Consider the following 22,994-nt stretch of genomic DNA (forward strand, 5'->3'; position numbering starts at 1 on the left):
GCATGAAAATGACCAAGGGTACGGATCTAAGTTAGCTGAACTTAGGTACCACTGAAATCTGTGGGATAAATTAGTCATGACTTATTGATTCAACAATCAACACAGTGCAAACCTATGTATTACTCAGAATTGAGTCACACTGAGTTCAATGGGGCTTACTGTTAGGTAAGTGGATATAGGACTGCAGTCTTAGTCTGGACCCCATCTATTCTCTGCACTGTCCTATGGAGATTAACTTTTGTTGAGGCAAATGAAATGATAACACAAGAAAGTATACTTATGCAGGGAGACTGTGACAGAAAACAACACCACAGCAATGCCATTCCTGTGTTTACATAGGTAACACTTACTGTCTTGGAACCAAATTTATCTATAATACAAATATATGCTAAACAGATATGCAGCAATTCACAGAGATGCTCTGCATTGGGCCTTCAAGAATCTGCAGTGCAGATGTACTGCATATAGTGTGAATAAATTCAGCCTGTGTCTGGGAGCCAAGCGAATGAGTGGGTGTGCTACTGGCATACGGGAATTTTACTTGAAATTAGCTTTTATTGTTTAAAACTACCACAAATGTTACAAGTGTAATACTAAGCTGCTGAAATAATGTGGGTTAGAGTGTCAGCCTCTAAAAAGCAAAATAATTAGCTCCCTTGTTTACACTGAAATCCTTTAAAACTGTGCACATATTCTACAAAGCTCTAAAGTAAAATGTTTCAATACCGACATATTATTTACCAAATGAAAATGTACAAGTGATGTATTAATCAAAAAAAGCCTTTCAACAATCTTTTTCGTTTGTTTGTTTCCTCCCCACGTCAGACGTTGCGAAACTCCACAGAGCCCCTCCTCTGTATTTCATTGGCACACACGGGAGGGCACATTCAAATATACATATTTACGGGGCACACATCCCCCAAATTTCACCTGCGTTGGTGGTTGGGGCGGGGCGGGATCACAAGTCAAGAAGAGCCTGCTGATTTGAAAGCCTTGGGGGAAAGGGGAAACTAGTGTCGAGGCTTTTGCGCACAGGCACCTTCACCCAGGGCAGGACCAAACCCCTTTCAGCACCCAGAAGCATCCTCTCTGGTCCACCAGGAGAAAGGGTGGGGAGGTAGAGACACCCACGGGCAAGGGGCGATGCCACTAGCCAACTACTTGGCTGGATGGGGGGGGGGCACTGGACCTGACACCCGCAAGCCGCAGCGGCCCTGGGCGAAGAGGCCCGACTCCCTGTGCGTTTTAAAGCAGCTTGCGGCTGCGAAGGCGCTTTGGGGCGCTGCCCTGACTGGGCCCATTCTCTCCCCGAGAGGCCTTCCCAGCAGCGCCTCTGCGGCCCGCGAGGCCCCGGGCGGCGGCGGCTGACGGACTCCCCTCTTCCGACTCCTCCTCGCCCAGCAGGCGACCGGCGGCTCCACTCACCCGTCAGGCCGCCCCCCTTGCCGTGGCCCCGCCGCCGCTGCAGGAGGAAGAAGGGGTTGGCCCGCTCCGTCACCCACAGCGCGTTGGCCAGCAGCACCTCCTCCGGGCCCAGCCACATAGCGGGGCCGTTGCCGCTGCGGCGCCGTCGCCGCCGCCACCCGGGCACACTCCGCCGTCTCCGAACCGGGGCCGGCCCGACAGTCACAGGTGGGTCACGGGGGCTACGCACGTCGCGGACCGAGCCCGGAGGAGCTGTTGCCTGCCTACTGCGCCCTCTAGCGGCGTGGCTGGCGCACCGCAGCGCAGGGAAAACGGCCATTTTTGTCGTCGTCGTCGTCCCGCTCAGTGCGAGGCTGAGCCGAGTCCAGCCTCTTCCCAAGCCGCCTAAAACCACGGCGGTCGTCGCCCTGTGGCTACACGGTCCTACGCACACATTGGGGAAGTGGGGCTGCATTGCTGCTATACCCATTCGACCTGGGAGTAACACCCCCTCCCCTCTGAAGTCAGTGGGGCCTTCTCATGAGGAGACCTGTCTAGGGTGGCACCGTCAATCCCGTTGCACCTGGCGAGACTTGGAGTGTGTCATGCGGTGGGCAAAGCTGTGTGACCCCGCAGAGAAAGGCCCTCGCCATCCGGGTATTTCAGTTGTTGCAGCTTGGAACCTAGGACTTAAAAAAAATAATCCCGTTTTTGAGTTTGGGCTCAACCTAGTGTGGCTTTTTGGAGACCCACCTGCCCTGTTAGCTGCTTTGGAACCAACGCCCTGCTTTTTCTAATGTCATGGACGCACCAGCTCAGCTGTTTTGCTACATGAGAGGAAGGGCAAGATGGCTCCAGCCCCAGCTCCATGTCCAGGCTGGAAGAGTTCGCTGCTGTTAGAGGTGCAGTTCAATGGCCCCTAAGCAGCAGACTCAGGAGGATACAGGACAGCCTACCTGGCACATCAAGAATGCAGCCCTGCAAATACCCTGCTGTTTCTCCCTAGCCCTAGTTGGGGTCTCCGCCTCACTCTGCTAATGGCAGGACCAGCACTGAGTATCATACGCAACCCCAGTCATTTCTTCACATGATAATAGGAACCCACTTTTAAACCAGTCTTCTGACACCTGAGACTGTCCCATCCCCATTTCATACTGCTGAAGGTCCCACTCCAGCAGTGCATGCCAAATCCATTTGTTCAACAGGCTTGTGCTACACTGTTTTTTAAAGGACAGGAAGATGGTGGTTCTTTGGGTTAAAGGTATTTTAGAAAACATTGTCATTCCACAAGGAGCTCAACATGGGCCTCAGCCATCTGAAATAGTAGGTAATGCATGTGTAGAACCTCCCTGCTTGTGGGCATGCATTTACAAGGATTAAAAACAGGAGACCAGATGCATTTGCCTAGTAGTAAGTGGCACTGAACTCAATGGGACTTAATTCTGAGTAGGTATGTTAGATTGTGCCATCAAGGGTGGTGTGGATAGAACTTCTAGAGATCCTGGACATGGGGTTGAGCATCTGAAGAGAGCTATCAACTCATGCTAACAAAAACATTTTAAAAAGATGTTGGGAATATCTGAAAGGCACAAATAAGTGGTTTATAAGGAACTGGTATCAGAAAATCAGAACCATCCTTGGTTAAATAGAGGCAATTAGAGCATAAGGAATCACAACTGGAAGGAAAGCAGTCATCTTTCCATAATCAGGCTAAAAATAATCACAAATCATCTGACAGAGGAGCTGGAAAGGGTACAGGAAATAGTTGTAGAACAGGGCCATCACCTCTTTGCCTGGGCCCTTGCTCCTTTAACAGTAATAATAGGAATTAAAGGCCCAGCAAACAACAGAGACAATGCTGCTCTAGAATAATGCCTCATACACCTGAGATTCATGCGTTCAAAACCTGGGAAGGCGAAATGAATAAATATTCCCAGAGGCACAAGGCAATCTGATCTGAGGGAAAATTCCTTCTTGACCACAAATGCAGCACCATTGCCACTTGAGCTCATTCACTACCGCAGGCAGCATTAAGGTTTTGGCACACTACTACAAAAAGCACTGTGTGGTGGTGTGCTAGTTTGGCACTGCCCAAAACTAACCACATGGCTGGCTTGAGAACTGGAAACCACCAGGTTTCATTTAGCAATGAAGACAGGACTGAAATGAAAGTTGATTCCATCCAATGACCTGTCTGTGACTGTGACCATCTTTGATGTGCCAGCACCCCTCCCACCACTGCATAAATAAATAAATATTATATAGGAAGCACTCATGGAACAGGAAGGTACCTTTCCCCTCACCACCACTGCTGCTCTGACAGCAAGAAGCTGTTGTTGCAATCATCCCCATCAGTAGCATGGGCAGCTAAATAATAATAAATAGTTATAATAATAATAAAGGGTTAGCATGGTTTGTGCTGAATTAGAGTCAATGTCTGATGCCATAGGAGAAGCAATTCCCTGCTGAACGACTGAGGCGACAGATTCTTTTACCACATTACCTGTTTTAGAGCACTGCAATATCTATTAATAAGTTCTCATTCTTCTGAATGTAGTGGCACCTACAAAGTTACTTCTCCACAACATTCCTGAGCTGCAACAACCCATTTTGTTTTAGTACTTATTACAATTCTTGAAGCACAAAGGATTGCTCACCTTGTTGTTTTTCTGAAGCTAACTTACAAAAGGCATGGATAAATCTTCTGAAATGCCTAGTGTTCACTTAAATGTCTCTCTGCCAGAATGACTGCATTTGTCAGGGCAATTCACAAAACAAAGCAGTAGATGGATTAAACAACTCCCTTAGGATGCACTAAACTAAAGCTATTCACTATCCCTGATAAAATAGGAGAAAACATTTAAATTATATTCTATGTTGCATATTGGCAAAAGCCACAAATCTTGGGCTTAATCTGCAGTCCTGTTCCTATCTCTAGCTATGCAGTACCAGAATTGGTCTCTTTCTGCCCTCTGCCCTTTTCCTGAATAAATATTAGCTGCCATTTGTTTTAAGCCTACTGAGACAATGACTGCATGACATAGATGCACTGGTTCCAATTTGCTTCTGAGCTCAATTCAAAGTGTTGGTGATTCCCTTTAAAGTCCTAAACTGCTTAGGTATGAGATACCTTAGGCCAGAGGTTCCCAACTCACCCCACCCTCCATGGAACACTTAAATATTGCTAAATAGGGTCTTAGCAGACCATTTAATAATTCTATTGTAACAATTGTAATGCAATGTGCTAGATGTGCTAAATTTCATTGCTTCTTTTATTTTAGTGTATTACCATTTTAATTCCATGGAATTAAAATATTTACAATAAATATTAATATTAAAATCAAATTAATGGCTGTGCCATCTCGTCTTCAGCCACAAATACACAGACATTCCTGAATGATTTAGGGCTTGCTCCTTCTTCCTATATTATCTTGCCTTACTATTCTTCTTAACTGCCTGCTGTAAATTTGCTGAACACCATAGAACACAAAATTGACTATGTGAAACTACAGTTTGTGAAGTATCATGAGATGAGAATCAGGCAGATGAACTTATTTTTAATTTGTCCACTGGTTCCTTATCTGCCATGTGATCACATGATATCTAAGTATAACAGGAAATAAAATGCACGAAGAGCCATCTGAGATACCTAGAAGATAATTTTCTGTGTGCCGAAGATTTCATCCATTTTCTTGAGGCACTGGAGAACAGGTATCTCAGATTGTCTCACCAGCTGTGCACCGGGATTTGCCAGGCAGTGAAATTCTCACATATACAGAGCAATGGAACAGAGCAGGCATAGGCTGTTTTTAAATAGCTTTTTATTGAAATGTATTACATTAGCAAATCCTAACTTAAAGGTATACACTATTAACATATCAGCATATACCACATAGCTACAATATAGTAGTATACTTACATCAAAATATGTAGACTAAGAATTTTTGTGGCTGCCAAGCTACAGCTTATCACACAGATTTTAAAGTTTAGATTGTCAAGAGGGTGGCATATTGCCTGCACATGCCTAGATTAGAAACAAGGCAAATAATCCTTTTCACTTTGCCAGACCTCTAGTAGCTTGTTTGTAATTTTCGGCTCTCTGTTGTTCATACTGGTATAATTCACAATATGGCAATGAGGAATTCAAATACATAGGCCCTGCCATTGTATTTTACATACACACTGTTTGATAGTTTAATCACTTTCACTCATCACATTGCAAAAGACCTGCTAAAAGTTATTCTCACTGCATTTTGTGCATAGTTAATCTTGGCCCGTACCTGGGGATCCTGAGCAGACACATGAGCCTTACGTACAGAGTTATCCACTTAAATTTTCTATCTGGGCTAACAGTCTGGATTCAAGACTGCTGGTTGTAGTTACATGAGCTCAAATCATGATTAAGCACATCCACTGAACTGTGTGCTGATAAAAATGCAAACTGTTTGTTCAGCGTAACTAAATATCCATAGAAATAATTTCTATGGATAACCACAAACCTAAGGATTGCATGCATAGCCCTTAAGTGGCACAAAAAGGGCATCTAGCAGATATCCCTTTATTTTGCTGCTAAGTTGACCAAACAACTGGGATACTGCTAGCTTTGTGCACTTCAGAAAAGTTATTTTCTCCCAACATATAAGGCTTAGTGCAGCAATTTTAATCACCAGAGTGAGCAATGTGCAGATGTAGAGAAGAGAGGAAAGCAGGTCAAATGTTTAATTCTGGTGGCAGCATTTCCTCTTAAACCCACAAGTGTTGATTTCCAAATATCCACAGATTTTCTCCTCCCCCTCTTTTTCTTGGCAGGGCTCCTGTGGTTTCAGATGCTGCATGACAAGAAGGAACTTAGCAACTGCAGCTCCCCCCCCCCAAAAAATGACTGCATCTTTATGCCAAGAGAAGTTGTACAAGTTGCATTTTAGCCTGGCATGCAGCTGTGAAAGGCACAGGAACTCTTTCAGAAAAAGCTGGCAAAGCCTTCATATACAGCAGAGGTGGTGTACCTACCCCTGACCATTAGCCATACTGTCTGAGACTGATGGGAGCTGGATTCCAACAATATTTGGAGAGTTGCAGATTAGCCATCCTTGATATAGTGTCCAGATAAAGCCCAGGTATGAGGGTTATTCATCATGCTCCTGCTAATTATAACCACCACCATCATATCTAAGACAGCACAGCCTAACTACCACATAGCAAGTGTCTCTTCTCTTCAGTTCCCAGAACTGAAGGAAACTTCACTGACCTTGGAAGTGGGGCAGCCAGAGCCATTCCAAATGATTAGATTATATGCTAGAAAAATGGCAACTCCAAGCTACAGAGCTGAGTGACAGTTATTTGACATGTGCTTTTCGTTAATGCAGATCAACCTCATCAGTGTGTTGACAAATGTGATAGCTGGTGTGTGTTTTTTAGGTTCTTATACCCTCTTACAGGGATTGTCAGAAGTGCTCAAATTACAGGGAGCTCGGAGAGGAGAAGAAGAAGAGTTTGGATTTGATATCCCGCCTTTCACTCCCCTTCAGGAGTCTCAAAGCGGCTAACATTCTCCTTTCCCTTCCTCCCCCACAACAAACACTCTGTGGGGTGAGTGGGGCTGAGAGACTTCAGAGAAGTGTGACTGGCCCAAGGTCACCCAGCAGCTGCATGTGGAGGAGCGGAGACGCAAACCCGGTTCCCCAGATTACAAGACTACCGCTCTTAACCACTACACCACACTGGGCCTGATTCCCTTCACTACTGTTTTTGGGAGAGTGCAGGGGGCCCATGATCTGACTAAAATTGGGCAGTCTCAGTAGTTGAGGCTTGTGGGTTTTATAAAGGACCACTATCTTCTTTCCCCCCATAATTTGAGCAGATCTCAACATAATAAGAACATGGTTTTAGCAATCTAGGTGCTTGATGGAACAAAACTTCAATAGCTGGCATTTGCTAAAATCCCATCATTGACATGACTGGCAATTCTAATGGGAGAATCATTGACCCTTTATACTAGCATAGACATTCTGAACTCATTGGGAGTATGCCAATTTCGTGAGTCAGCAGATCATCCCTTTAAAATGCCATTCCACTGTATTCTATTGTCTGGATACATCAAAAGAAATAACATTTAGGAGAGTTACAAGCATGGCCCATCAAGCATAAGTGAACAAACACTAAATAATAAAAAGAGAGGCAGACAATCAGAGTACAGATACAATAACAGATCACAACGCTTTAGCCAACATGGTCCAGCACCCCAGAGGGCCTGACATCTATAGGGAAAACTGGGAAGATATATAAGCAAACAAGCAAACAAACAAACATGTAAGCATTTACATAGCACCATCCATGCAAGAAGTTTGCCATTCTTAATAAATATTAATGAATGAAGTCTCACACTATTCCTGTGAGGTAGGTATTATTACCATATTATATATGAGGAAACAGAAGCATTGAACATAACTTGCTTGTTTAGCGCTTGGATGGAACTAGATATTTCCTGTTCAAAAACTCACTTGTTTCCTGCCTGGTGCATGTGAATCCCACACACCAGATCATCATCTTTTTACTGAACTGATAGGAAAGGGAGCTAAGCCCCTCCTATAGCAAATGCACAGGTGTGCTAATAGCAATACATCATGTACATTCTGCTAATTGTGCCAGTTTCAGAACACAGTAAAATCTGAGTTTACATACTGCTAGTTTACTGCAGGTCAGTTTCAACTGATGTCATCCCTCTGCAGTCTAAGCTGAAATATCAGGGAACCTATGCTTTAAATAGCCACGTGACAGAGGGGAACTCAAAAGGTGCAGCTCCCCCCCCCCCATCACTGCAACTGTATACTAGGATAAGCTTTACAAACGGAGCACTGCCCAAAACAGGCTGTGTGGTTCAAGTGGCACTGTTTTGAAGAGAAGCAGCTATCCTTGGTACAACTGCACTACCCATTAGTGCAGTTGTGCTGCTTCAGTACAACTATAATACAGTTTTGACTGCACCAATCAACTGCAATAAATAAATACAATCTAAGAGGGTGCGAAGCCCTTTCCACACATACGGAAGTGACAGGAGGGTAGACAAGCCTTCTAACTGCAAATGTTTTACAGGCGAAGTACAGCTTGAAAAAGTAACAATAAAACCAAACTACTCTCTTGTTAGCTGCTAAGTTTTGTACAGAAAGGATTATGCCTATTTCATTTACCCCAATAGCACCTAGTAGAAGGCCATCCATAATATGCTGATTTCACCAAATTATAGGTCAGTTGAAGAAAAGGTTAAAGGGGGAGGGATACAGCATTGTCTGCTTGAAAAGTTGCTATATATCTGTTTTTCTTTCCTATGTAGGCCAAACAATGACGAGTTTTCTTTGTTTAAACATCAGATGAATGCCTGGAGAGCTGCTTTACCCCCTTCTTCCCCACTAGATGTCACTGTAAACAACTGAACGTCATGGAACCATGATGCAGATGCTTCTTAGTTACTTTGTTTATTCTCTGTACATTCACATAGGGCACATCAATGCAGTCTTGCTGCGAAAACAGAGTCTTTGTATAGGCCTTCATGTTTTAAATATGTTGATATGCCCTCTGGATAGAGATGGACTCATAACTACTGTGAAAAACAGTATTATTGGGTGTGGGAGGGTGTGGCACACAAGTTAGAACATGAATCAGAAAGTGAGCAAGGGAAATTATTGAGTAGGAGGAATAATTAGGAAGCAACAATGAATGGAACAAGTTACTAAGGGAGTCTCTGTCACTGGGCATTTTTAAACAAGGTTAGAGAAATATTTTTTATGGTGGTTTATATGTAAATACACTTATTCAGGAGTAGATAGATTAGATGCCTTATGACCTTCCAGCTCTAAAATTGTGCAAAACAAGCCTACCAGCTTCCTTTATCACAACCAATAAAAACACAGATGCCAAGGGAAAGTGGTTTGCCTGTGGAAGGAAGAACACTAGCTGTCTAAAGTCCAGGAATGGATAAAAATGCTCATCTTTAAAAGTGGGAAGGCTCCAACGTTTACTATCCTTTTCCATGCTCACACACTTTGCTGATTGCATTAGTCAATGATTATTTTTAGTCCAGGCTAGTTTGAATACACCCTTCTCTTTCTGGAACAAAGGCAGCAATAGTGGTATAAAACACTTTCATTTATTTGTAGGGTGGATATGTCCATGGGTTACTATTCTGCCTAACTAAAGTATTTGCACTCCTAAATCAACAAACCATTTGCCCAAAGTTACTGTTTTACCCACATTTTTGCCCTCACTGCAACCGTCTATTTGTATGTGTGTGGTTCCTATTCCTATTCACATTTTTAAAAATCGCATTTTCTTAGGGCTGTTAGTCTTCATTGTGCGTGCCTATCTCCTAGGAATTAACAAGTGAAACAGGCTTTTAATATACGCACACCTTTTAAAAATAGTTTGTGGATGATGGTCTTGTTCATATATTAGCCCTCAATCCTGTGAATACACTGGAGAAGAAGGTTCATATCAGCCTGGATAGCTCAGTTGGTTATGTGGTGCTGATAATGCCAAGGTTGCAGGTTTGATCGCAATCTGGGACAGCTGCCTATTCCTGCATTGCAGGGTGTTGGACGAGATGATCCTCAGGGTCCCTTCCAACTCTATGATTCTATGACTTGACATGCCCTATAACTATCCCTCCTCTCCCTCCCACCCCTGCCCCATGAACATAAGATGAGACAGAGTGTCTCATGCAGAGGCAAGGGGAAATCATGTGAAACTGGCTTGTGAAATCAAGTTGTGAAATTTGGGCCTTTTTGTGAACTGTTCGCTGTATGTGATGCGTGGTGTTATGCGGTGGGTGAGAAGAGTACATGTCTGCTCCACAATGTGAAAATGCCTGTTAAGTGTGTGGACCAGACCACAGTCTATCAATTGCTACAATTTCCTCCAGTTGCAATAATAAACCCCAGAAAAGTAACAGGAAAAGGAGAGGACATAGCTTCTATCAACTGAGCCACAGTTTACTTTACTTGTAATAGTATAGCCTCTACATACGTGTGCAGTTCTTGAACAAAGCGACAGGGAATTAGATAATAAAAACAATATAAGTCTTAAGTACTACATCTGCTAAAATGCATTATTAACTAGGTAAATTAGTTATACACATATAGGGGAAAAACATTGAGCAAGGATGTGTGCAATTAAATAATCTTTCAAATGAACTGCCTGAAATCTTTGGGAGTGTAATAAATTTAGAAACAGACATGCCCCACCCCCATGCCTGCATTACCTGTTTTTGTGTTACCTATAATAAGTAGCCACACCCAGATATTAATAAAATGCATGCTCTCTAGAAAGTTGCAGAGCAGGACCCAATCTCTGTAGTTGGCTAGGGGTACGTGTGCAATGCTGGATGGCAAGGCACATGAAGAATCCCTTTTGGAAGAGCCACTTTCTCACATTTTTCCTTACATGGGATAAACTCTGAAGAAAAAAAACATGTATAGCACAATTCTTATATTGGGCTAAGTATTTGCTGCACTTTTTAAGTGAGAAGACTGAACAGCCATTTCACATGTAATATAAACATCTTTAAAAACTATGCAAGCTGTTTTTTGCTTGGAGTGCAGCCAAATATAAGCAGGATGGGAGTTTTAAAACTTGTGTTTATGTGCAAGCCGATTTCCCCAGTTGTCTTTTTATTTTAAAAATACTGTTTTTCACAACAGTGTCAATGGCAAAATAGTAGGTTCACAAGACCAAATCCATCTCAACCCCACCCTACCCACCCCAAATTTGGGCTGATTATGTACAAACATTCTAGTCTTGAGAATGAATCAATGTGTGTTCACATCATGGTCTGACCTGTGTTCAGAAATCTTGATTATTATTATTTTTTTTTAAAGCCCATCTTGGGCTAAATAAAAGAGTGAATGATACTGTCAAGACAAAATATATGCCCCTGAACGTTAGCCGCCATTGTTCTTAAAGGGCAATACATAATACTTAAATTAGAGCTCACCCCCCTACTGCATTCTCTCTCAAAATAGCAAAATATTTTATGTTTGGGAAGATTTATAGGGGAAGGAGACCCAATCTTGATGACATCTACTTAAGGAATCATTGAAGTTTAAGCAGCACTAGGCTTTTCCAAAGGGTGCTTTCTTATGAATTCTGGAGGCTGGTTTGTTTGCTTTAATTGTTCAGAGGGATACTACAATTTACAGCTCAGACAAAAGCCACATTTGAAAAGCTACAATTGAAGGCTTTTCTTGATTGCTGCCCATTCCCAAGTTATCAGGACACAGAACATGCTCCAGTGGCAACTGTCAAGGTTCTTCATGAGCCAAGACATGTTGAACGGCCACAGTAGGGCACAACATTCTGGGTCAGACAGATAACTCAATAGTAACTACAGTTTGTTTAAGGCTTCCATGTTTCCCTTTCATTCCTCTATTTTCTTAGCTTCAGGCACTGCCACCAATGCCAGATACCAAAGAGAAATATTAGTGTAGTGGCCAGCTGTAGTTCACTGAATTCTGATTGCCTTGCCTCATGTTCTAGAAACGAGAGAGGGCAGAGCATAGCTCAGTGATAAAACATAGGTTTCGCATGCAGAAGACACCAAACTCATCCATGGTAGCACCTCTATTTTAAAGCATTTAGGGCAGCAGGCCTGGGATTTGGGGCAGCTGGCAGCCAGAACAGGCAATATGATGCTAGAGGAGCCAATGATCTGACTCTATAGCAGCAGCTGTATATGTTCAACAATAGATCTCTCCTTGATTTGGAGAACAAACATTGTTTATATCTAGCAAGCAGTGCCCTAAATCATAAGTTGCCTTATTCATCTATGTAGAATGATTCCAGCTTGAAAATCCATTGTTAGGAGGAGGAGGAGGAGGAGGAGGAGAAGCCTGGATCTTGCTAAAAACGGTATAAATTTGGTTAAAATAGTGGCCTGAATCTGTTAAAAACATGACTATGATATTACCATTCACCCGTTAAAATGCAAATACAAAGGAATTTAATTACACTTAAATCTCATTGAAATCAACCACTGATTGAACTACATTTTATCTGGAATGAGTCCTCTGTGCACAAAGAATTATTGGTATTTTTGCTTCCAATTAGCATTTTCTAAAAGTTTATCCAGTTAATATATTTTATTGCCTTTCAGGCTATGGGCCTACACAGTGACCTTTGAACATTTCACAACATCCTGCCAAACACCCAGTCTTAAATACTTCAATGTTATGGCTGTAAGAATTCAGTAAAGTTCAGTAACAGTTCAGTTTTAAAATTAACTTCAGCTAGTTAAAATTTTTAAATCAGGTAAACTACTGTGATTTATTACATGTTTATAATTGCAGATGTATAGTTAATAAAAGGGATTGGGCAGGGGCAGAACCTGTTTTAGGCGTTTTTTAATCAAGATTCTAGCTATGCACTAAAAACTCTGCAATACGAGAGCACTTTACATACACTTCTTTCATAAGATGCTTTCTTGCCATCAGAGAAGTATATGGTATTGGCAGTTTGTAAAAGGAAAAATGAATGCTAGACTTTGTGTGTCCATTTAAATAATATCATTGTAATCATGTAATCAGTATTGCTGATCTTCTCCACTAAATCATCTAACTTTCATTCACAATACTTCAAGACTGTGCTTTTAAATAGATTTTGTAAAGAATCTCTCACAGTTCAGTGGAGTACATTAAAACTTACCTGGCATATATAACAAACAAAACGGCTGCCAGTGCTAAGTCCCTAAGCTCTGTATCACCGTTAAGAATGATCAGACACACAATATGGCCATCTCAGCAACACAGAAAGGGCATTCCTGCTAACGAAGAAACACTTAGCTTCACAGAGCTAATTTCAAGTCTTTGCATAAAACTTTCAGCATCACATTTCAGGGCAGGAGAGATCTTGTGAAAGCCCGCCTTCTGCAGGAGAAAAACAAGACATTTTTCATCTGTAAGCTGCCTGAATGGAACGAGACACCCACGCAACATTCCTTACCTTTTCTTTTGGTTTTCAATTTCTTCAACAATCAAGATTCATAAGAGCATTAAGTGTCCACACTACAAGCATACCACTTCTATCTCTACAGCAGCTCAGATTTGCAATGGGGGGGAACGACTATTCTCAATTGTTACATTTTATGCAGCACCCACAGTAGGAAAAGCTACTTTAGATGCGCCATCACATAATTTTGTTCTGAATTGCTATTTTTTGCTTAAGCAACACTGCCAACTACTAAAAAAAAACACCCTATAGTCTTTGTTCTTTTAGCTGTCCATTTTTGCATCAGTTGGAAAGTTTATTTCCTACAGCCACTGTCCCATTCTAGTAAATATGGATTTGCTCCTGGATGTCAAAGTAGCAACTGCATTTCCTCCATACTGGATTCATACCGTTGATGTCCTCTGGAACAGGTGTAGCTTCAGAAAAGTGTTTGTTGCTTTACGATTAGTTATCTCAGGTAAAAATGTATGAAGGATGCTTCCAGTTCTTTCAGTATGTAACACCAACATAAGTGGCTTTTTAAAAATCAGAGTGAAAAAGTACACACCTTTTAAAAAAACAAGCAATAACCTATTTCTGATTCCTGGGTTCTTCTTAAGAAGTCTTAATCATCTAAAGATCAAATATTGGTTTTATAAATTTCAGCAGCAGCATCAGTCTGAGATTCCTTCAGCAGGAAGGCTGTAAAAATGGCTGTTTTTGTTTGTTTTTTTGCATTCTTTCTAAGCAGCTTTTGTTCATATTTAACCGCAGCAATGAAGTAGGAACCCTCATCCCCCACCCCTGAAAAATCCTGTACGAATATTGCAGGCTGTAATGCTGCTGTAACGTTGGCTTGTTCTGCCATCAGCTTGTTAAATGGAAAGCTGGAACATTAATACATTTCTCATAGATCCCTTTGGAATGGGGATGTTCAGTGTAAGATCAAGGTTAGAATGAAGAATAACTGGAGTGCTTTGGGCATGTAGCCTACCACCTCCTCCATCAGGCAACTAAGCTGGCAAACACTGCAACTTTTTTTTTAAAAAAAAGAAGAGAAATATCATGTGCCTACTCAAGAGAGGTGACTGTTGTACAAAATTAAAACTGAGAGTAGGGCAAAACCTCTAGCATACCAACACCATCCCGCTGGCACTGCTAATGACAACTTGGTCACTCGGCAACCTCCAACAGCCGACTTTGTGCACACACTTCATCCGTTTACAGATGTCATCCTTGGATATTGCCTCAGCTGAGCTTCACCTTTGCAGCCTGGCAGCCAGGCACATGTTCTGGAAAAGGCAGCTCTTCTTCAGACAAAGGACACCCATGGAAGGAGTACACAACAATAGGAATGAGAAACGGAAAAGGAAAGGGGAAAGAGAGCAAAGCAATAAGAATGCAGATCCCCTTCAGGTCTTGTTCTCATCATACATGTCCAAGACAGGTTCGATGGAAGAGAAGTCATTCTCATAAACCAGGCTTCGAGGAGAGAGGGAATTACGGTGAAAGAAGTGGCCACCTAGGAAAGAAGCAACAATAAAAATAATCCTATTAGGAACGAGGCAGAAAAAACGAAGCGACTCTGCTAACAACAAAGTTTACGCATTTCAATCTACTTTTATACCAAGGTCACAGAAATGCAAAAGAAACATCAGTTTTTTTAAAAAAATTAACCATCGTTATCTGGGCTATGAGAATTATTGGAAAATTAGAAAGACCTCTCTTTTTCCGGTAATAAACCCATTGCATACTTCTGTATGGACATTGTAATACTATAGGTTTAATAAACTCTCAGCTGATGACATGTAGGTGTGATCTTTGGATGAAGGGCAGTATACAAATTTAATAAAATAAAATTAAAGGTAGCCTGTGTATGAAACAGTTGCCAAGAAGGGCCGCAAGGACTGTGTGCAGAAGTGTGCCACTTGTGTTTTCTGCAGCAAGCAGTCAGTGCTGTTACATATTATACACCTGGAAAATAGAACTTCTGCAATATATCCAGATCTCTTTCATCAGTCACAGTATGAACAACTGCAGAGGGAATGCTCCCCGCAACCCTGCATGAAAGAATATTGTGCTCCAACTGCCTGTTACTTGGGACTGCAGAAGCACACTTTGCCCCTTCCCCGACACCAGGCAGATGGCCTATGATCATAAGGCAGGCAGTGACAGTCTTATCTTTAAACATATGTATAACGCTTAAAAGTTTAGGTGTTTTCTAAGTGTTAAATATTAATACCATTCTATCCTTTTACATCTGTTCAATAATCTGGTTACAGATCTGCCTCGTGTCACATTTGCCTATCAAGTTCTCTCTCCATTCATTTCCTTCAACACAGACTGTCCATTTTTGTTAGGAAATCCTTGACACTTTCCTCTTTGTTATTTGGGTCATTTCACCCACATTGCTCTGTATTCATCAATTCGTTGTAAGCTTCCAAGACATTTCTACCATCCCTCTCATCCAAACTTTTACCTAGTATTCCCCCCCACCCACCCAAGGCCCCGCAAAGAAGCTGCTTACATCACTGTAGTAAGATGCTGGAAAAAACAGATTTCTGCTACAGTTAGTTGACTGACAGTCTAAATTGATTTCGATCAGAGGTTTGCTTCTCACTGCTGTGAAAGCAGCAGTATGGGCTAAATTTAAACACAGCCATGGGCTTTTTGACTACAAATTGGTTCAATTTTCCTGATCTCTGTGATGAAGACTATATGCCTACTCTCAGAGTGCACTAAGAAAAAGCTGTCATCAAATCTTGCTGTTACTAGCATGAGGAAGGCAAGCACATGTGTTATGTGCTTATTCTGTTGCCTTAAAGCAATCTGAAGCTTGCTTATAACTATAGCCTCTCCCTGCAACTCCAATTGCTGGAAATGGAGCCTAGTAAAGGACATGTTGCCTTGCAGATTGAAGGTTCTCTTGCCTTTTGACTGGGTTTCACAAGACAAGCCCATATCAAGAGACAAGAAAAGGACTGACCTACATACATTTTCACCTCCTCCCGTTCATTTAAAAATTCTTAGCTTATTTGTTTCCTAGCACAGCAACTTCGCTACATGTAATGAACAAAACAGAAATCTAGAAAGAACTGACCAGGTTCACTACGCTCATGAGGTCTGTTTCAAATGTTACAAAACTGGCTAATAAAATTTACATGCAGGCATTCAACATACAAAGAACCCATTTTTTCAGCTTTTCAAAACAAAAAAGGCAAAACAATGTTTTGGAAATTCACATGGTACTTCCTTCCTCCTCAATTAGACTTTTTCACATTTTCTAAAGCAAAGTCACTTCCTTATTTGTGACATTTCTCTGAACGTTTCAAATACATTTTGAAATATTCTATTATGGAAACTTTAACACACTTCATTTCTAATTAATAAAAGCTGCTTTCTCAGCTGACTGTTTCCTGACAGCTACAAATTAAGCTACTATTTTAATATAGATGTTGGCTGCTTTCCCAAGTTCAAGAAGTACTTTTAAATCCCCAGCCCCAATATTTCTTAAAAAGCATCATAAAAAAAGGAACGCCAGCTCCTTTTTTGATAGCTAGAAATGCAAACCGGCTTATTTTAATTAAACACAGTACTAAATTCAAAAGTAGGTTAAACTTTGATTGAACAAAAACACAAAAGGTTCTGGCTTTGGCCAGCTTATGCCTTTTTGTCTGCCTGATTCAATAGTCAATCTCATTAAGTCTGACATTAGCTTTTGGCTGGAAATCAAGAGCCCAACAGCTCTACATTCACTAACAAGGCCACTGTGGATTTTCTTTATAAAGAGCTGAATGATTCTTACTCTATGAGAAAAGAAGAAGAAGAATGTGCTGTGTTCAATGGCTTGGAAATGCAAGCAAGCACCACTACTGAAAAAGCAGCAGGGACATGAGATTTTGTGTCACTGACCCGATTTGAAATGGAAGAGCTTGCTGTGGAAGCAATCCTATACACCATTCATTTCCAATCACAATAGCTGAACACACTTTCACATTAGTGTTCAGTGTTGATTCCCTTACGAGAATAATTTGTGATGTAGAAGTAGCAGAGAAGGGACAATTAGGTGGTTTGCAAGGAGTCAATTTTATTTAAATAAATCCCCCCCCCCATCTTTGATAAAGTTAAATTTAGAATTGTCAGGGGCAGCTGTGCCACACCCTGAAATTGAGGTCTCCCTGCAAGAGGAGCAGAATCCTGCCCAGTTGATCCAAAATCAGCTGCCCGAATCCTGGCCTGCTCGCAACACCCACCCAATCCATTTTCCCCAATGCCACAGGAAAAGAGTCAAGAGAGAAAAGAGTATGTATAAATGCATGTATACCTATATACATTATACTATACCTATTCCTTTATTGATACATCATGTTTTTGCCAACCACTCTATTTAACCCCAACAACAATGAACGCTATCTAACCAGACAATTTCTTCTTTTCCTGAATATTTTTTCGAACAGCAGAGAGCTGAGGTAATTTAGGTTGTTCAAGTGTTAGATTTTGTAATAACTTATCTAAAAACAGACCACAATTGCCATTCTTTATATGCGGAAGTATTAAGGAATGAGAAACGGAAGACAAAACCATGAGGATGCCATGTTGTTGAAGCTTGTATGAGAATAATAATAATAATAAAAATGAAATAACACAAGCTAAATGTTTATGTAGCTATAAAACAGTATATATCCGATAACTGGTATTTCCAGTTGTAATCTCTGAACAAATTTGGAGTCATAATTATTTAAGTCCCAAATATTGCAAGAGGAGTTTCACTTATGGAAAGGTGATTGCTCGCCTCTTCTTTTCCACTACAACCCCCAAAAAGCTACCCTTGAGGACTGAGATACCTTCAGAGCATTATCGAGATACGATACAGGGAGCTGGAACAAGGGAAGCAGAAATCAAGCCCTCCTTCCTTTAGCAAGAACTGCTTCCCATTTGCGTTAGTGTTTCGTGGAAATCCATAAAGTGAGTGCCTTTTTCTAATTTATAAGTTAGCTTCAGCTTGTATACTAAGTTAAGCAAGTTCACAGAAGGAATGTTTGCTACCCTCAGACTTCTGAAAAGATTCTGTAGAACAGGCACCCCCAAACTCGACCCTCCAGATGTTTTGGGACTACAATTCCCATCATCCCTGACCACTGGTCCTGTTAGCTAGGGATGATGGGAGTTGTAGTCCCAAAACACCTGGAGGGCCGAGTTTGGGGATGCCTGCTGTAGAAGATCAAAGGGCCCTCCTGAATAATATAAAATGGAGCATGGTGGGCTACTAGAGGAGGGAAAGAATGGGAAACTTTACTCCTAGGATAAGTTAACTTATCTTAGGATCCAACCTCAATTTTAGGCAGTTCATCCTCTCTGCAGCAGCACCAGGCCTGCACTCTATTTCCAACATTTCTCCGATGAAAATAGGAACATCCTAAGGAAAAGCAGGACATTCCAGGATCAAATCAGAAACTGGGATGGCTTCTGCAAATCCAGGACTGTCCCTGGAAAATAGGGACACTTGGAGGGTCTACATCTCATGTTGTTTAAGAGGGCCTTCTTGACTTTTCAGTGTAGCTTTCTGCAGAAGAGCAGGCATGCTGGCAAAAGGAAGGGACCTAAAACTTTCCTCCTGCAAACTTCTGTGTTAACTTTTAGTTCAAGGAACTAAGCCTTGAATTTACAGGAGAAGTATAAGATCAAAATCTGATACATGTCCATACACTGAACAGAACTAGGTGGAAACATTCACTGGATGTGGGGGGGACGACCACTTTCCACTGTTAAGCGTATAATAAAATTCAATCTCAGAATAATTTTTTTATGATTGACCTTTTATTGAGTCTTTTGTAATACAAAGCTTCAGCATTAGCAAATTATGAAAATAGAATGTACAAAACATATGCTTGTGTTACATGATCAAGAAATGATACATAAAAATAAGCCGCTCTCTCTCCAAAGCGATTAGTCAAAGTGTTTCTTCAATACCATTCAGTTCTGTGGGAAAGTAAAAGAGATTATCAGTAATATTTTATTGTTGCTGTTTAATGCACAAATGTTTAAAATAAATTATGAGCAGAATAAAAACAACTTGCTAGTGCTTTCAGTCAATGGGAAGGAAGGCATACAGCTATTCCTTTTTCACAAGTGGCAAATCCGTAGATATTACAGTTAAAATAGATGGTTCATAAAAACGGGAACTAAATTATGAATTCTAGCTACCACCTTGACCTCCACACTATGTTTAATTTATTTACTACACCTTTGGGGGGGTGAAATAAAGAAAAATACTGTACGTGAACACAATATACAAATTCTCCCGGCTTCCTATTATATTGTGTCATGTCCAAAATACAATCTCTGCATCTCCTCCACCCAAAAGATCAGAGATGGGGCACTATGTGGGAAACTTGCACATCTTGTTCCAGCATGGCAAAGTAATGACTGAAAGTGGTTTTGGATATCTGTAGTATCCATTTATGCAAGCATCATTTTTTACTTTTAGATAAAAAAATCTAGGAGGAACCTTCTAGTTTAATGCAGCTATCATCAGTAGGAAATATTGTGTGAAATCCCTAAAAAATATTCCAGTCTCTTTTTGGAAATATGAAAGTAGCCAGCCAAAATGCTACATGAGTAAGTTGTAAGATTATTCCAGACCAGGGTGCTGGTGAACTAGTCAATTACTGTAAAATATGTAGCCTATATACCTCCTTCATGGGGCAGTGTGCGAGAGCAAGCTCTGTGTTCATGCTGCTCACCACATGTAGCGAGAACCATAATTTATTAATGTACATTTGCTTGCCAATATATGTTTGCTGCATAATTTGTCCTCCTTACTTGCAGCAGACTGATCACAGGGCCAGGAGTTACTAAGTACACATATGTTGGTGCACCCCTAGTTCACTCTAAATTCTCGTCCTTAAGCTCTCTCCTATACTGCACTTCTTGTAGGATGTACATCATTGTTGGATCTTTATCTCCCTAAACAATCTTAGACCAGGCTATCTCAAGGATAGTTAGTTTCCATATAAACCTTTGAGATGTGCCTTGGAAGCCCTGCTCTCTGTGCCATTACCTCAGGCCATTAGGTTGGCGGACACGAGATTCAGTGGCTGTGTTTGCACAAATTCAGGCTTAATCTGTTTCATGCACTTGTACACAGCCCCTTTGCTTCAGGCCCCTTGTCTCTTCATGTGAGTAAGGAAACAAAGAATCTACAGTTAACCATAACTTCTCCAGTTTGCAAGTAACAGGCAACTATGGTTAACTCTGGTTTCCTGATTTGTTTCCCAGCTTGCACAAAGAAATAAATGAAGCGAGAGCAAAGAGGCTGTGCACAAATGCAGGAAACTCGTGCACATCATACTACACAAGCCAGCACTTGCTTGGTGATAACACTGCGCTGGAATCAGGAATTCAAGAGACTCTCCTCTAAACATAAGCTAAAAAAAGTTTTCCTTTCAACAACTATTTAAAAACATACAGCGCTAAGCCTTAACTTGATTCTTCATTGATTGCTGCTTTTAAATTGTTATCAGGAATTGTTTTTAAACTTGTGCTTTAGTGATAAAAATTATTTGTTTTATTGTATTTTTCATTGTAAGCTGCTCTTGGTTCTCCGGGAGCAGAAGAAAAATATTAAATAAAAAATAGCATCCTTACTACTCTCTATGGCACTTCCCTTAAGCTTCCCTATTGGAATACGCTTCCTAAATATAATTCCTAGACAAATAAATAACATTCAGTTATCTAAATCTGAACAGGCACTATCTAGGCTTGTTCACTCAAGTCCATATAGGCAATGATCCTTACAATTCTCCCTTAATGGTAGGCTTGCTAATATAAACTTAACCAAACAAGGAGTGCAAGCACGCATATCCAGACACAAAATGAATAAAAAGCAGGAGTGCCAGAATACAAAGTAAAATTGAACGATAACGCATCTTCCCCTTAAATAAAAAAATGTACCCTCCCTTTGGAAAACCTATCCTCAGATGTTCTAACAATCTGATATTGCAACTTAGTAAAAGAACGCTGTATTCTGGATGTTTCCCAAATCTCGTTCCTTCTAATTCTTCAACTCATCATTTCTTTACAATGCTGCCATATGGGTAGGCACACTCACAATCTGAACATTTACTTACTCATTAGCATTTAAGCTAGCTGTGGCTTTGATGATCATGTAGCAAAGTGTAAGGGCACTCAGGAGGCCAAAGCTGGCAATAATAAACCATTCTTCTGTTGACAAAGGAAAGGGAGGAAATCACTCGTGGAAGAAGGCTTATGTCAAATCGATGGCAACTGCCCTCAAAGATCAGAAGCAGAAGACAATAATTCTACTCATGTGGGGCACCAGGAAGTGAAGCTCCAGAGGAAAGCAGAAGGCAAAGTAGGTACTAAATGGAGAAGGCCAGCAAACAAGGTTATGCGGAGAAGTGAGAGAAAGAGGAATGATACAATAATATTGATCACAGAGTCCAGACATTAATGATAAATGACTGATCAAAGTAAAATGCAAAATAAGGAAAGCATAAGCAAAATTTTTACCTGCAGTTAAGGAATAAGACTATTTCCAAATGAGACCTGTATTAAAAGAAACATGACAGCGCGCGCACACACCCTCCCTGTATCATGTCTTCCACTCCTTTATCCACAAATGAAGTGCTCTAGCACTTTTAAAAGGTAGAATTCAACAGGGAGTCATTAATAACAAAAAATGAAATATAATTTTAGTCTAAAAAAATCACACAAAAGTACATCTTAATTTTTTTTTTTAAGGAATGTAATTGTTTTGGACATAATTTCTAACTAGGTGCATTCTTTGATTTTAACTTTTTGTGGCATATGAATGTGTGCAATGTACACAAACTAAAATAAATCAGAAAAGTTTTCAGATGACAGTGCTTGAAATGTTGCATGAATTTCTTCTCCTTTATCATGATCTCCATTTTAAATGACTGGAAAAGCAACAGGACTCAAGCCAAGTTAATATGCGTATTTTTGAAGTTGTATGTATAGCTGTACATGTGTATTTCGCGCAACCAGCAGTATTTGTACACTGAGATTTAACCTATGTTAAATGCACAGTTATGTGGTTATGAATATTAAATAAGTCTTTCCGGTCAATGAAAAAGAGTTGTCAATCCATTCTTAGACATGTTCTGGGCCTGCAAGCAATAATCAAAACCAACAACAACAGGATGGGTGCATTACCACTGCTCATTCTCAAGATGGTCAAAGTCACTATAAGATATATATCCCACTTTAAGATTGTAGAAAGTATTCAATGGTAAGTCTCAATTTTCATGAGGGATATTTTACTGACAAATGGAATTCTTCACACATAGCAATATGATAACACTGCAAACCCAACTTCTGAGGGAATATAACAAAGCAAAACCTGCTAGTACTAATTCCATGCCTGAAGTTTTTAAATAAATGTGTGGGACATATGGGGAATGTTAGGGGCAAACCCAGCTCTTTTGTCAAAATTAGCAGTCTCCCAAACTACAGAGTGGTAGTATATGTCACATTGGCCCAAACATTTCTCTTAATTACTGGTCAAATAATATGCAAGTGCTTCTGCTCAGGTGTTCCCACATATCTCCAGGTTCCACCAATTCATTTATAGT

General features: G+C 40.8%; 2 protein-coding genes across 6 annotated transcripts in view; both read right to left on the reverse strand.

Moving 5' to 3' along the window:
* The window catches only part of TBC1D9B (TBC1 domain family member 9B), a 32,756-nt gene extending 31,123 nt beyond the window's left edge, over positions 1-1,633 (reverse strand). For 2 of the 3 annotated variants that reach the window (XM_081899432.1, XM_081899431.1), the window contains exon 1: positions 1,426-1,633. In XM_081899432.1, the coding sequence (XP_081755558.1) occupies positions 1,426-1,543 (118 nt within the window). In that variant the 5' untranslated portion in view covers positions 1,544-1,633. Of the gene's footprint in view, positions 1-159; positions 221-1,425 lie in introns of those variants that run through there. The other variant, XM_081899433.1, reaches the window with a different exon arrangement.
* Positions 1,634-5,208: 3,575 nt separating this feature from the next.
* Positions 5,209-22,994, reverse strand: part of RNF130 (ring finger protein 130) — a 41,986-nt gene continuing 24,200 nt past the window's right edge. The window contains exons 8-9 of one of the 3 annotated variants that reach the window (XR_014165734.1): positions 7,119-14,899; positions 5,209-6,873 (exon numbers count right to left, since the gene is read on the reverse strand). Coding sequence is in view for 2 of the 3 variants with exons in the window: in XM_081900843.1 (XP_081756969.1) it covers positions 19,341-19,356; positions 21,507-21,600 (110 nt within the window). In the remaining variant the exon portion in view is untranslated. The other 2 variants (XM_081900843.1, XM_081900844.1) reach the window with 2 other exon arrangements.

The sequence above is a fragment of the Podarcis melisellensis genome (genome assembly GCF_964234715.1).
Source record: "Podarcis melisellensis genome assembly, chromosome: 2".
NCBI lineage: Eukaryota > Metazoa > Chordata > Lepidosauria > Squamata > Lacertidae > Podarcis > Podarcis melisellensis.